At 43.8% G+C, this 15,437-nt stretch overlaps 4 protein-coding genes across 4 annotated transcripts in view; 1 reads left to right on the top strand and 3 right to left on the bottom strand.

Moving 5' to 3' along the window:
• Window positions 1–1,060: 1,060 nt before the first annotated feature.
• PCYB_051630 (hypothetical protein) lies at window positions 1,061–4,185 on the top strand (the record flags this gene model as incomplete). The annotated part of the gene is made up of 2 exons (XM_004221044.1): window positions 1,061–3,463; window positions 3,727–4,185. 2 exons carry the CDS (start codon window positions 1,061–1,063, stop codon window positions 4,183–4,185), a joined length of 2,862 nt encoding a protein of 953 aa, XP_004221092.1.
• A 205-nt stretch (window positions 4,186–4,390) lies between these two features.
• PCYB_051640 (hypothetical protein) lies at window positions 4,391–8,522 on the bottom strand (the record flags this gene model as incomplete). Its single annotated transcript, XM_004221045.1, has 4 exons — window positions 4,391–5,236; window positions 5,309–5,386; window positions 5,730–7,589; window positions 7,626–8,522. 2 exons carry the CDS (start codon window positions 8,520–8,522, stop codon window positions 5,730–5,732), a joined length of 2,757 nt encoding a protein of 918 aa, XP_004221093.1. The 3' UTR covers window positions 4,391–5,236; window positions 5,309–5,386.
• Window positions 8,523–10,355: 1,833 nt separating this feature from the next.
• On the bottom strand, window positions 10,356–14,192 carry PCYB_051650 (hypothetical protein; the record flags this gene model as incomplete). Its single annotated transcript, XM_004221046.1, has 14 exons — window positions 10,356–10,395; window positions 10,623–10,734; window positions 10,941–11,066; window positions 11,260–11,348; window positions 11,456–11,490; window positions 11,616–11,690; window positions 11,853–11,989; window positions 12,187–12,253; window positions 12,444–12,502; window positions 12,646–12,726; window positions 12,847–12,995; window positions 13,115–13,350; window positions 13,573–13,731; window positions 13,956–14,192. The coding sequence occupies 14 exons, from the start codon at window positions 14,190–14,192 to the stop codon at window positions 10,356–10,358; spliced, it is 1,602 nt and encodes a 533-aa protein (XP_004221094.1).
• Window positions 14,193–15,121: 929 nt separating this feature from the next.
• Window positions 15,122–15,437, bottom strand: part of PCYB_051660 (hypothetical protein) — a gene marked incomplete at its 5' end in the record, with an annotated part of 1,833 nt that continues 1,517 nt past the window's right edge. Inside the window, one exon of the mRNA XM_004221047.1 lies at window positions 15,122–15,368. Coding sequence (XP_004221095.1) covers window positions 15,354–15,368 — 15 coding nt within the window. The 3' untranslated portion in view covers window positions 15,122–15,353. The remainder of the gene's footprint in view (window positions 15,369–15,437) is intronic.

The following is a 15,437-nucleotide window of genomic DNA, read 5'->3' on the forward strand; positions in this document are numbered from 1 at the left end:
CGATGATGCATTACCCCATACTCCACTTCATTTAGCTAATTCCCAAACGCACGTTTGTGTTTACGCATGTGCCTATATGCACAAATTATATATTTTTTTTTTATATATGTTCATCTCGCCCCCTTCTCACGCATCATCCGTTGTCCGCTCAATTATGCACAAAAAATTTTGGAGATTTTTTCCCCTACTTTGCGTCACCTTTCTGTGCAATCCCTGCCCCCCAAACGGTGATACATATAGTAAAATTATTTTATTTTATTTCGCGTCATTTTATTTCACTTCATCTCATCCTAGTTGACCCTCTTTTAAAGAAACCAACACAGACGTTTGGAAAATCTCTCCAAGGAGAAAAAAGTGCCGTTGGGAGCACTCCACCATGCCTGTTGTGCCGTATGCATTTATTACTTCCATTTTAACCTTTGCAAAATTTTGCTTTCAAAAGAGTTGTGCACTTCTTCTTCCCCCTTGGTAAAAATTTGGGAAAATAATTTTTTTCTAGTTTTGTTCTTCCTCCCCCCTGGTGCGTTGAAAATTGTGGCACCTTCTTTTTTCCTTCCATGGCGTTCCTGCAAAATGACGTGGCCATTTTGAGGGAACCTTGTGGTAGCCTTTTGGCAGTTTCACGTTACTTTCTCAACTCCGCTTCTCGTACACCTGGCTGATGCTGAGCTGGTGCTTATCTGATGCTTTTCCCATGCCAGTGGTGCGCTTCGGCAGAGTAGAAACCTTTTCCAACCGACAGAAGCGCAAACATCCGCATCACCCGTCGTTGAGTAAATTTTTTGCCCTGTTCTGATTTTAACCTCGCGAGGAGGCTCAACTGTACGACTTGCAGGAAAAAAAAAAAAAACGTGAGAATTAGCCCCCGCGGAGTTAAAAGTAGGCCCCTCAGAGATCACTCTTTGGAGACCTAAGCAACGGTGAAGAAGTCATCACGGCTGTGAAGTCACCACAAAGGCAGGACCATAACTGTCGTTTTTTTAGCAGTTGTCAATTTATTTTTTCTAACAAGGGCTATTTTTTCTCCCCCCACGAAGCGAACCAGGGGAGAGGAATCACAATGCCGCTAAATGGGCAGCCGAACGGGCCGCTGGTCGAATTGCTACAAAAGTGGGAGGCCAAAAGGATAAACTTACGAAACGTATGTCTCTGCTTCCATCACTTGAAAAAAAATATACTCCTAAAATGGGGAGACCGAAGGGACTTTCTATTAAGCAGCATCAATGAGGTGACGATCACCAAAATTGTGGATCTACTGGACGTGAACCAAAGCGGAACCATTGCAGGCAGCATAAAAGATAAGTACTTCTTTCTAGCATTTGTAACGTTCGTCTTTAATACAGAAAATGAACTCTTAAGGAGGAACAGGCACATGGCCAAAGAGGTAGAGGAAAAATACTCCAGGGTGCACAATCAAGATTCTGGAGGTGGAAAAAAAAATAAAGGCAAAAGAACTGATGAGGAATTACAAAAGGGGACACTACAAAAAGGTGAACAGGAGGATGATAAGAAGCATTTGTTGAACGAACAGTTGGGGCATGACCAAATGGGAAAGTCAAAGGATCAATCACGTCACCCCAATAATGTGTTCGACCAGTTTGACGTACTCATAAAAAGGGCAATCGTTCTGGAGGTAAACCACACACAGGGAGAGGTGAACAAATTGCTAAATTGTAAAATTTACGTATTTTATGTTTTCTTAAAATTTATATTTGCCCTTACAAAGGACTGCCCCCAAATTAGCAAGCACTATTTGAAGCATGTGAGGAATATACTACACATCCTGATGAGCATACAATTGGGATTCCTACAACAGAGTGAATACCTTGTGCATCTTGCAAACGTCACACTGCTCCTCATCGTACATACAAATTTTTCCGCCGTGAAAGAGTGCGAAAAGGAATTCTTGAACTTTTTAATTATGCAGTTAAACAGGAGGAAATACTCTCTGCAAACTATTCAACAAATCTTAGTTACCTATTTGAACAAAAAAAAAAACATCATTTTAAATGACCAAATTTATCAAAAGGTACAAAGTCATTCCAATGATAATATGAATTTATTTTTAAAATTTGGGAAAAAAGAAAATTTGTTTTTTTTCTTCAACCTTTTGTGTCTTTTTAATGGCTTACTCCATGCCCGGGTTAGCAACTCGAATCAGAATATCTTCTTTGTAAAGCCTGTAGAATGCGTAAACATAAATGTAAGCATTAAGGAGATTCTGGGCAACGTACAGAGAGTGCTCAACTACTTGGGAACCATATCAAGGGATTATTTGGCCAAAAAAAAAATGGACATATCTCTTAACGGTGGGGGGCCATACGTCTATTGTGAGGATGAACCGCTGCACGAGGAATTTACCATTGAAGAGATCTTGAAAAGGAAGGAAGTAATAGGGACAGATCCACAAGATATGTTCCAGGGGGGGGTACCCCATGGGGAGGAAAATAAACAACTACCCAGCAACCTCTTTACGTACATAATCGACAACGTGTTTTCTTTTTTTCGAGGAATCATAAAAGAACAAGACGCAGAATCGATAAGCATGAACCTAAACCATTTGATAAATTTTTTAAAACTATTCTTTATTCACAATAACGAATCTGATTTATTTTTAATAAATTTCGTTGGAACAAATTTTAGTACTTATTGTAAAGAACTGCTGGAGAAGTGCCCCTCCGCGTTGGACCAATTGGTCAGCCATATTATGTGCCTCTTTAGGGTTGTAAAAATATTGACCCAAAGTACGCTTCACAAAGGGGCAACGGGAAAATTAATGAACATTTTGAGAACCATAGGGGAAGTTGAGAGGGGGGGAAATTGCCCAAATGGAGAAAGTGATCAAAGAGGGATAGGAAAGCTCCCCGAGGAAAGCATCATCCACAGATTGTACAACAACACTGTTCATACCATCTTCGTTTTCCTCAAAAATGTAGACACGTACTCAAATGAACAAGTTAAAGAAAAGATCCTTATCCAATACGAACACTTCCTATTTTGCATCCTTGATAACGAAACGAATGCCAACTTTGATCTGATTTTTCGAAACAGCACTTCCCTCTACTTAACGTTAAAGGTGTTTTTCATTTTGGTGAAGCTACACAAATTTGATTTTGAAAATGTGCATAACTTTTTTTTTAAGTTGATCAAAGTGGAGAGAGAACTCCCTACAGCCAATCAACAAGGGGCCTCCTTTTTTTATAAAAATGGCCTACACAGTAATGCTGCGTTAGTGCAAAAAATCAAGACATTCATTTTAGCCAATTTGGATTTAATTTCCCGCAACGCGGGGGGGACCAAAGTGGAAAAGGTGAAGCGCCTGGAAAGGTTGGAAAAATCGGATGTATTGGGACGGGCCGATATTTTGTCCCACTTTGAGCGCCCCATCACGGGCAACAATCCTTGGGGGAAACTCCAAATAGACCTCAAAGAGAGCAGACGCTCTTCGCAGATGAACGATGAGGTGAGTACCACTCACAACGGAATGAAAAAAAACAAGAGGGTGCTCGAAGAAACGAAACTGCAAGGGGAAACCAACGAAACATCGGAAAACGCACACGCGGAAGATACATCGTCCAGCTCCATCACCGGGGATGAACATTTTGAAGAGGAAAGAACGCAGCGGCTAAAAAAAGGTAACGCCTTCGTCAGTCAAACGGGACAATATAAAATAAAAAAAAAAAAAAAAAAAAGCGTGAGGAAGAGGACGCCGCTTCCAGTGTGCAGCCTGAGAAGACGAACTCGAGTTTGAAAAAGGCGGGGCGTTCGGAGTGGGTCGACGTGGATGAGGAAAGAGTTGGCGGAGGGGGGGGGGAGGACGGCGCTGCGAGCGACACGGCAAACGGCTGCGGCAATGGTGACAATGGCGACTCCCGCCAGGATCACGCCGCTGCGGGGGCAAGCAAAAAAAACAAAAAAACGCCACAAAAAACGCTGCAAAGCGGGCAGCAGAACGGGCAACAGAACGGGCAGCAGAACGGGCAACAGAACGGGCAGCAGAATGGGCAGCAGAACGGGCAAAAAAACGAGCAACAGAACGAGCCGCTCGAAACGAATCGCAGCAGCCACGCGGAGGGCGGGCCCGCAAATTTAAAAGAGCTAGCAGATAACGTAAAAATGGTGTCGTCGTCCGATGCCATGAATTCCCTTGAGTACATGAAGCAGTCCATCCTAAATGACTTATAAAAAAAAAAAAAAAAAGGTGCCACTTGGGCGCAGCGTGCAGGCAGTTCTACGTGCTGCGGGGCTGTATATGTACACATCACGGAGGTTCGTATTTTTCCCTACTGGTGTGTGTCCCTTCCCCCCCCCCCCCCCCTGCATGTTTTTCCCCCTTTCTCCACATTACAGGCTTCGCCTTTTTTTTTTTCTTTTTTTCCACCCCTCCCCCTCAGAGGGTATACAAAAAGTAGTAACACGAATTGTAGAGAAGCAAACCATCGTCCCTGCTCCGACGACGGGATACCTTTCTGTTTCTCCTTTTTTCAAATTTATTTAAAATTTTGCAAAGCATTTTATTTACGGCAATGTTTGCATGCAACTGATTTGTGTGCATCATATTCTGCAGCAGTGTCTTGTTTAGCAAAATTCTTTTTTTTACATACGCTGTGAGGAATCCCTTTTTATTCCCATCAGTGATGTTCATGTTTTCTGTTGAAATTAGATCTCCTCGATCGTCCAGGTCGTCCAGATCGTCCCCGTTGTTATAGTGACCCACGTACACATTGTCATCCTTGGTACTTTGGTTTTGCCTGGCATAATAATCATAAATTTTCTTAACATGTTTTAGGTAATTTTTCCTTTTTTCTAACTTCTGCACATCGTGTTGGTGTTCGTACGCTCGAACAGCGCCAACGTCGAGGAGCGCTTCTTCCTTCTTCGATTTTTTCCTGCGTTCCTTTTTAAGTCTGTTTTTTTTTATTTTTTTTCTTCTAACTTTGGCAGATTTGTTACCTCGCTCTGAACCCCTTCGCCGCAGTGCTTCACCCCGTCGTCGTGAGTGCATCTGTTTGGGATGTCCCCTCAACCGCTTCGATCCACGCTTACGGCGCACTGTAGCAGTAATCAAAGCGGCGGAGCCCCGGCCCAGGACAGTCATTATGGATAAAAGGAGCGGCAAATGGTAATCGGCATACTTAATGATAAAATCCATTAAGTAGTTTAAGTAGCTGCAAGTAGCGGCATTATCCAACACAAGGATATTGTTCATATGTTTGAAAATTCTGTACAGGGACCCCTGTATGAGCGTATAAATGTGAAAGAAAAAAAAGTTAAAGAGCTCATTTAACTCGGTCTCCTCAGGCGACACTGGCAATCCGCCGCTCGTCCTGCCGCCCGTCCTGCCGCCCGTCCTGCCGCCCGTCCTGCCGCTCGTCATGCCGCTCATCCTGCTGTACACATTCTGGTGGTAAAAATACTTCTTAAAAAATATTCTCAAAAAATTAGGAGTGTACGCTAAAAAGAATTTCAAGTGAATATTTAAAGGCATTAAATAAATCAAATAATACGATACGTAGATATGCATATACGTACATTTCCTATGAGTCAATAATTTACTTAAAATGTAAATTAAATAATAGTCTATGTTAATAATTTCGTTGTTATTTTTTTCCTCAAGGCGGAACAAAAGTTTATCAGTATATCACATGCCTTTCTTTTTACTAACAAAATGAGATAAATATTTTTTAATTTTAAATCATGTTCATATAGAATCACATGAATTAGCATCTTCAGTATTTGTAGGCAGTAAAAATGGGTGTCAAATTCTTTATAATTCCATCCACTAAAATTAACAGCATCAGTGATGCATACATATTATTAAATGCCAAGTTGTGATCCAATTCGTTGAACAGGAAGAAAAAAATATTTGCAAGTATTTTGTTAATCTCCTTTGATGTTGTAAATATGTGTAAAATGTTGTTGTAGTCAAAAAAGTTCACTCGGTAGTTTATTATGTCTTTTATGATTTCTAAAATGTACTTTGACAGAATGGCGTATTCCTTGTTTATGGGGTAAAACTTGGGCAGCAGGAAAATGTTGCCTCGCTGGCGATCCAAGTGGTTGTCTCTGTGGTTGTCTCTGTGGTTGTCTCTGTGGCTGTCTCTGTGGCTGTCTCTGTGGCTGTCTCTGTGGCTGTCTCTGTGGTTGTCTCGGTGGCTATCTCCGTGGCTGTCTCTGTTACTATCTCCGTGCCTGTCTGCGAACCCCCGGTGGCTGTGTAAGTCCCGCCCCCTCCTGTCCACCCTGTACAACATTTCGTAGCACTGGTAGTCAAAATGCACCGGGGCGCTCTTCCCCCGTTCATTGCTCCCCCCTGAGCCACAAGCGTAGTAGTAATCCCCCCCAATGCTGGAACTTTGTCCGTTCAGTTTCTTCTCCTTCTTCCTCTTCTTACAACGGTTTTGTATAAACAACCAAAAAATGGTCATGTTGGCCTCCACGGGGAGCACATTCTGCATATCGCTCAGCAAAAAATTTTGAATATTTTTTATTATTTTTTTATTTTTTTGCAAATACAAGTTGTAGTGCAGTAGGTTGTTATCTTCCTCACCGCTCTGGGTGCCCATCCCAACCGTGTGACTGTCCTTTCCGCCGCGGTCACAGTGGGGACCTTCCCGCGGGCAGCTCCTGTCCTTCCCAATATCACCATTCCCTACGTTGTCACTTTCTACTCTTCCATTACCTTCATCGCGCTTTTGTTCATCCCCCAGCCCTTCTCCCTCGGGGGGGCCTTCATTGACAGTTCTCAGTGGGTCCCCGTTACCGATCTCTTCGCTTTCCACGTCTCTCGTGATTTCTGCCAGCAGGTCACTCGCACTGTGGTCGTGATCTTTGCCCTGGTTACCATCATGATGAGCGACACTGCTCTGGGCATCACTGCCCGCGAGGCCTTTCTGTTCATCCTGCCCGTCGTTCACGCTCAGGGCCTTCTGACTGCTGCCGCTCTCTGCAGCCCCTTTGGCAGAGTTCCTCTCCGCCTCCTCATTTTCGCAAGGATTGCCTCCCTCCTTTTCGACGGAGGCATTCACCTCTGGGTTGTCCTTACTGGACGAATCATCGGGGAGACTAAAGGGTTCCTTCGCAGCGTCTCCTCCTGCGTCTGCTCCTACGTCTCCCCGCTCCTGCTCCTCCTTTTCATTTTCCCTTTGGGCACCCAACAAGTCGTTTACCCCGCTGCGAACCGTTTCATCCATGTCCCTACTGGAACATTTTGCTTTCTCCTTATCGCCACTCCCCTGGCTGCCACTCTGGATGCCACTCTGGATGCCACCCTGGATGCCACCCTGCATGCCAACCTCGCCGCTTCCCTCTCCACCAGTTTCGCCACTTGGCCCCCCAATGGGGCTCCTTTTCTCCTTCCCTTTTTCCCTGTTGGCGAATTCCCTGTAATAGTTGGTTCTCCTATTTTGCTGAGTTTGAAACTCCTTGAATATTTTGGCGGCACTAAGGTTGAAATTATTCCGCCTCTTCTTTTTTCTGCCTTTCTGGAGGTAGCCTTTTTTTCTTTTCTTTTTTTTCATTTTATTTTTCACATTCTTAAAGCCTTTCTTAGATACCAACCTCCACCTCACTCTCCCATTTTGCATCCCCTCATGTTGGGAATACAAATCAGGATGTAAGCTAACCTGATATCTGTATGGAATTGTTACATTCAAATAATGACAAGAGTTGGTGAAGTCGTTGAGATTTAAAAATCTGTTAATACAGTATCTTTTTCTCTTTTGATAAAATTTGTTGGCTTCTTCAATTATCTGTCTTACACGTAATTCAATTATGTTTGATATTTGGTGAAAGCTGGAGTCACTTTCGAATGGGTTTTGATGGTTAATAATGTTGTTCAGCTGTCCCACCTTTTTAATGAAGTCTTTGCTGATGAAGCACTCGCTGCGATCTTGTGGGGTCATTCTCTTTGTCTGTTTTTTGCTTCGCCCTTCACTTGGTTCTTCACCTGGTTCTTCACCTGGTACAATTTTCCCATCATTATGTCCTCCACTTTGTTCTCCACTTTGTGCCCCACTTTGTGCTCCGCTTTGCCCTTCATTCTTCTTTTTCTTTGTCGGGGCGACTTCCCGCTCGTCGTTCTCCGCCAGTGAGCTGTGTCCCCCCGCGATTGGCATGCGCCTGTGCCGTTTTACTTGCACATTGTTCACTTCGCTGGCGGAGTCATACTCTTCCTCCTCCTCCTCGTCCTCGTCATCATCGTCGTCGCCTTCCTCGTCGTCCTCGTCATCCTCTTCATCATCGTCGCCTTCCTCTTCATCGTCGCCTTCCTCTTCATCGTCGACTTCCTCGTCATCCTCTTCATCGTCGTCGTCTTCCTCCTCCTCGTCGAAATTGCTCCTATCTCTCCCATCGCTCCCATCGCTCCCATCGCTCCCATCGCTGACGTCGTCGTCCTCCCCTTGGTCATGGAACAGATTGGCAATTCCAATAAGGTCCTCGTCGATCTCCTCCCCCCTGAGGGATGTTTTTTTTCTTTTCTTTTTACTCCCTCTTTTTTTTATATCATTTTCAAACGGCATATTGCTAACAGGGTTGGCAAACGTCCTCACTAAACATAGCCTACCCACGGGTGAGGGAAATCACGAGTTGGGGGGGAGGGGTACAAAAAGTGGGGGGATTTTACCAACTGGCGAGCTCTCGCGCGGGGACAGCACGTCGCCAAGCATCACACAAAAAAAAAAAAAGAACCAAAGAGGAAACGAAGCAAAGAAGCAACGAGGCAAAGAAGAAAGAGGCCAAGAAACAAACAATCACTTAACACTCCGTCCGTAAGCGCAGAATGAACTTTGCCAACCATGCCGTGTACAATAATGTACACATAAACGGGAAGGCATAAAAATGCATTCGCATTTGCATTTGCCTCCATTCAATTCGTACGTATGACGTACATTTTACATTCCTGCTCTTCAGCAGCTTTCACAAAAAAAAAAGGAGCGGCAAATTTGTATGTAAATCACCTTTTCCTATAGTGTTATTTCTTCTCATGGTGCCTTTTTTTTTTTTTTTTTTCCCCTTTCTATTTCGCTGCCATTTTGGGACTCCTATCTGCAAAGAGCTTTACCCATTTTTTTTTGGAGAAAAACTAAAAAAAGGAAATCAAAAAAAAAAGGAATGCAAAAAAAAAGGAAAATTAAGAAAAATGATAAAAATGACCCCCTTCCGCGTGTATCATGAAACATATGCCTTTAAACATTTCCCTCCAGGAACGCTTCCCCCCTGCGCTCAATTGCATGGTACGTGTATCCGCTGTGAGAAAACGCGACACTGGTTTGTGAGGCGAAGTTGCTAGGCGAAATAACAACAGTACCCGATTGCGCATGCCCAACATGCAGTAGCAGCGGCATCGCCATTTTGAAGTTCCCCTCACAAACGTTCGCAGTACACGTCTGCTAAATGAATCATCAAAGTGCTACTACCCCTACGCTGACCAACTTTAACCCATTTCGAAAAGAAAAAAAAAAAAAAAAAACGCTGCTCTCATCTGCGCAGAACATAAGAGACAATTCTTTCACCTTGATATGTCCCCCGTTGTGTTTCTCCGTAACCTTCATTTTTAATTGATCACCTTTTAATTTCCATTTTGTGACCCTAAGGGGAGCGTTAGGAAGGCTGTGGTCGCGATGCATAGGAAGCATCCCTGTACGAGTTTGCACACTGCTCACGAAGCTGCCAGGAGGACAAGCGTCTACGCGACAAAGGTTTTAATTTTTAAAAAGTCTATTCAGCGAAGTGAACATGCTTCAAAATCGTTGTGTGTAGAGGGGTGAGTACACCATGCAGATGCCCCTCCTCGGGGGGAAATATACACATGAGCTAACTAACACAGGATGCACAAACAAAAGGTTCGCCATAGACACAGGCACAATACCCCGAGATCTTTCATTCAGTCGCTTAACTCCCCCCGGTGCCTCAACGTCTTGATAACCCGGACCTTTCTCCGTAGCCAGTACTTCCCGAACTCCCATTTGGGCTCCTTCTGCACGGATTTTTTAGAAGGGATCAAAAAAAGGGGGGGGAAAGGGGAAGGGGAACATGCAAATTTGTTGCGTGAAGAAAAGGTCTCATGGAGGGGAGGGGTCTATAATGGGTGTCCCCTTTTTCACAGACGAACTTATCCCCAAATGGTTGCCTCACTATTGCCATTTACGCAAAAAAAAAAAAGGGAGCTACTTTTTTTTTTTTTTTTACCTCTAAATTGGAGTCCGTCGTGGGTTCTTCGTGTTTCTTCTCGTCTGGGTTGATTAAAAGGGTGCGCAAATGTAGGCGTGATGAGATGTTTGAACGTAGGCAGGACGGGACGAATGCACGTTGCTGCGATTTACCTGCCATAGACATTTTGTAGTCGTAAAATGTCAACCTGAGTAGGTAAGGCACTCGTCCCATTTGTTCGCCCTGAATGGGGAAACGACACAAGGGGGGGAATATAGGCAGGTTAGAAGTATGCTCAGGTGGGGGATGCAAATAAAGGAGGCGCGACCGTTCATGTGTAGACATAGATTCATGTACTGAGGGAACCTTCTCCTCCTCCTGCACACAGCTTAGCTACCTCGAACAGGGTCACCAATTGCCCCTCCCGAATGCACAGCTTCTTCAAAAAGGAACAAACATAAACTGGGTACCTGTCCCTTTCATATTTCTCATTTCTGATCTGGTCAGCGAAAAAATAAAACTTCCACTCCAGTCTGGGCACGTGTCCCCACCACAGGATGGGACCTATCTCATTTAAGTCGCCTAAAAGGGGGGGAAAAAAAAAAGAAGAAAAAAAATAAAAGGAAGAAGAAAAAAAAAAAAACTTAACAACACATGCACGACCCGTACAGAGAAAATATGAAAAAGGAGGAAAGGTCCGCGAGTTGTCCCCCCTACGATTGCTTAATAACAAACAATTAAGTGGCACTTCCCAAGTAGGATTCGTTAATTATCACCCTCTCACTTACCTGCCTTATAACAAAAATTGAAGGACTTCCATTGGTATCTCTTCCCAATCTTGTGCAGTTCCTCTATGATTATTTCTTCTCTGTGTGTGTTTGTGCTTGTGCTTGTGCGTGTGTATGTTAGCATGGCTGTTCGTGGAGGAATCAACATAAAGGGGAAAGGAAAGCGCGAAGGTGGGAACATGGAGAGAAAACTGCACATAAGTATGTATGCACACGTGCGAAGGGGGGGGGGCTTAAAAAAACGCCCCACATGACCACATGATGTAGAAAAGGTCAAACATGGGAGAACCCCATGTCCACTCGCCATCCTCCTAAGTACCATACGAATTGCAAATATTTAGAGGACAGAGTTCATAAAAAAGGTAGTAGCAAAGGTGAAAGCACTTTAAATCGTCAATTTTCCATTGTCTGCACAGCAGAAGGGTGGGAAAAAAAAAAAACAAAAAAAACAGGAAATGTTGTTCATGCATGTGCAAAATCCGATTGTCATTTTTGCTTTCTCTTTTTAAATGTACTCGACGAAGGGGACGAGGTTTATAAGGACGATTAGCTAAAAAAAAAAGGGGGCGTAAAAGGGATACACACAGATGGGTGCGTAAAATATATGCTAATGTAGGAGAGAGGGGGCAAACGGAAAAACGTCACTGCGAACGTCCCATCCGAACGAAGCATTACGGCGTAGAAGAGAAGAATGACGAGGTTGACGAAACCGACGAGCAAAAAGGTCACGGTGTTGATGGGCGCGCCGTTCTGAAAGGAGGAAAGGGAAATCAAACAAATGAGCAAATAGGTAACCAAACAAATGGGTAAACACACAGGGGAAAGTACCAATACAGCGCTCCACACATCACATATTGTACGCTGCTCTGTGGCACCTAAGCGCGCTATGCCGTGACGACGCAGTCAAGTTACTTCGTGCAGGGCGGGGATCTCCCTCGAATGGGAAAAATAATTTAAAATCGAATCGTCAAGGGAGGACAAAAATAAAATTAGACACAAGTACGAAAAAAAAATATAATTGCAGATGATATAGCAGGTTATGTGAATAGCTGCAAAAGGGGAGGGGGGGAAATGAAAGATGTAGACGCGACGAGTTGTGAGGTACACCATTGTGATGTCTGCCATCCACATCGCTAAGCTAAGCTGTGCAAATGGTTCGACACGCTTCCATGCTCACGACAGCATATGTCGCCTGCACACAATAATGGTAACTCCTTTTTTGTATTATTTTTCCAGTTGCACTAACCCACAAAGAGAGTAAAAAAAATTAGCCTTAAAATTGAGGAACAGAATATGAGCCAGGAGAGTAAAAGCTAAAAAAGGGGGAAAAAAAATAAAAATGATGCCAATAGTTGCAATAATGGAAATAGTGACAATAATGACAATAATGGCAATAGTGGCAATAATGGAAATAATGACAATAATGGAAATAATGGGAATAATGACAGCAATGGCAATAATGGCAATGCCACTGTGCTCCAATCGAGATGTCGCTCTCCTCACCTCCGATGTTAAGACCAGGGAGCAAATTATCTTTTTGTTAAATGTGCAATTGGCGATATCTGCAGTGGAGGGGGGGAAGCAACGCACGCGCTTTGGCATATCTTGATGAGCAATTCGATTAAGCAGTCGAGTGGCTACCTACGCGTGCCCTCCATATGTGCGCTTGCACGTCTGCGAATTTGCACCGTTTTGCTAGAATTACGCGAAAGTATCGAGGGGGCTGGTTGACAGAAAAATAAATTTTGGCAGGCCTCCAGGTGCATCCACTGGGGGCTGTTGTAAACTGGGGAGAGAAAAAAAAAAAAAAAAAAAAAAAACATATATATATATATGCATATATAGAATAACACTCCACTGCTCTCCTCTGAACTGGCTCATCCCCCACGCGCACACTTTTCATTACCAAGCTTGTGCACGGCTGAGCCGAACAAAATTTTAAACGCGACTAGTCGCAGGGCACATATCACCAGCGTGTTGGAGTGCCTCAAATGGTGACTATCGGACAGGCATAGAAATATTAGGAGAAACCCCAATTCGTTCATGAGTAAATCGCTGCAGGGGGGTGGGAGAGGGGGAAGTTAACGAGAGAGGGGGTATACATGTGGGTACATAACTAGGTATGTACACTGTGCCGAAGTAGACACCACGCCGTGTGAGTAATGCGTAATCACGGCTTCTTCTTCTCTTTATATAGGCTGTTGTGTTCGTTTTTTTTTCCTCCCTTTGTGGAGTACCATTGGAAAACCATAAAATCCCGCATCCCGATTTTGAAGCACATGTGAAGAATGAACAGGGACACAAAAAAAAAAGAAGAAAAGGTTATCCTGACGAAGTCGTTTTGGATATTTTTTTGAATTAAAAAGTTGGCAATCGATAGGAACACCCCGAGTTTGCAAAATGTCTTCACCTGGCACGGGGGGGAAATGTTGTGGTTTAGGTTTAGGTTTAGGGATTAGAGTTTAGGAGTAGGTTTAGGTTTAGATTTAGGTCTAGGTTTAGGTGTAGCTCTAGGGTTGTACGTTTCGTGTTGCATTCTGGACCAAGGGCACTTTACTAACGTGTGTTCATTTAGACGCTCGTTGGCTGATCGCCTGGCTGCCCGCTTGACCGCTCACTTGACCGCGCTTACCCTTATCCGCCGCCTGATCACGAACTTCCAAAACTGGTACACACAGCGGACCACATGGTGCACGAGGAAAAAGTCAATGCTTCGAAGTTTTTTCTTAACCTCCCTGAGAAAATTGTCTACAGGGAGAATGCCATTCTGCAGTCCTATCAGCAATTCGACCTGCACGGAGGCGTATAAAAAAAAAAGGTCACTTTTGTTATTGGAGCATTTTTGGGTGATAAGCCCAAGTAGTGCCCCTTCCATCACGCCGTCTTTTTTTCTTTTTTTTTTTTTCTTTTCTCATGGGGATGCTTCTACCGGAGGATGGACCCAACGGAGGGGGGGAGATTATCCGCATTCATCATCAGATGCAGAGCGACGTGAATGCAGAGAGACCCACTCACCTGGTTGTTTAACGAGAAAAAAGATACCAAGTACAAGATATTCGAGTAAGTCAAAATGAAGCGTGACGTTCTTAGGTGCAAATACTTATAAAAACTATTTACGGTGGATAAAAAAAAGGTGTAAAAAATAAAGCAGGTTATAAAGACGCAGTTTTTTTTCTTTAGCTTCAACGTGTCCGATTTATTTTTTTCGATGTTCTTGTATCTCATGCTACTGCGATTGTTAGGAGCATCCATTATTTTTGGTACACGCAGTGCGTGGCCTGTTCATGCTAGCTGGGCGCAGCCGCAGATGCGCGCGCCTGTGCATGAGTGTATCGTGTGGGAGTACGTATAAGCACAAGTGTTACGTGTGGCTTCTTCCCTGCGCGGTGTTCGCACCTCTCTCCTTTGCCTGATTTGGTTCTCTCTTTTTTTCTGCTTTTTTTTTCTCTTAGCTGGCCATTATCGGATGTGCGGCGCCCTTACGCATTGTCACTTTGAAGGCCGATATTGCTCCTCAATTGTGACCCAATTATGATCAAGGGTTACCCTCTTGTGTGCAATTTTTTTTTTCTTTTAAATTTAGTTAAAGCAAACAAATCTGTTAAGTTCGCTACGGGGCGGATTTATTTTAATGTTAAAAGGACCCTCCCTGCTGGGGTGTATACGAACTTGTCACTTATTTCATGTGTACAAAAAAAAAAAAAAAAAGAAAAACTGGAAAATTCAAAGCATATAAAGTGACGCAGATATACATATATGTATATATATATATATATACCTCCCTTTTTTACGCGCGTTAAATACCGACATATAAATTTTCCCTTATCAGAACATACATAATGAACGGTCGCGTGGATCTATGCAAAGGCATTGGTGAACGGGGGAAACGTAATTGTGTCGAGGCACACAAAGTGGTACCCATTTCGTATCTATGATAGATTAAAAAAATGAGAAAAATAAAGTGAGCAATTAGGGGTGTAACTCCGAGCCCCAACTGTGAGGAGAGCGAACCGCTCAAAGAGGGCACCCAACTGAAATGCGCTAACGCAGTGTGACGAGACGACATGCAAACTGGACACATACCCCACGTGCATACCATGCCTAGCGAATGACGTGTGTATCAACCACGGGGAAGACCCTCTTTGTCATTCCTAAAATTCTCAGAAGTGTTTCTCATCACCCCGGTTGCTCACTTTTCTCTGCTCCGTTCAAATGACGGAATGCCTCTTTTCTTCTTTTACAAAAGGGGACAAAAAAAAAAAAAAAGACTCCAGCGATTTGTGGGAAGCGGGCTTTACGGGTTAATTAAAATTATTCATACTGATGTGAAGCGGCAAAAATGGGGAAAACGATTGGGTCGTTTTAAAAGCTGATCAGGTGGTGGTTCGAATGGGGGGGGGAAGCGCTCCTACTTCAGTTAGGTTCATTCTGCAAAAAGGGACGAAATAAAATGGCGATGGTGGCGATGGTGGCGATGGTGGCGATGGTGGCGATGGT

This window comes from Plasmodium cynomolgi, chromosome 5, assembly GCF_000321355.1.
Source record: "Plasmodium cynomolgi strain B DNA, chromosome 5, whole genome shotgun sequence".
Taxonomy (NCBI): domain Eukaryota; phylum Apicomplexa; class Aconoidasida; order Haemosporida; family Plasmodiidae; genus Plasmodium; species Plasmodium cynomolgi.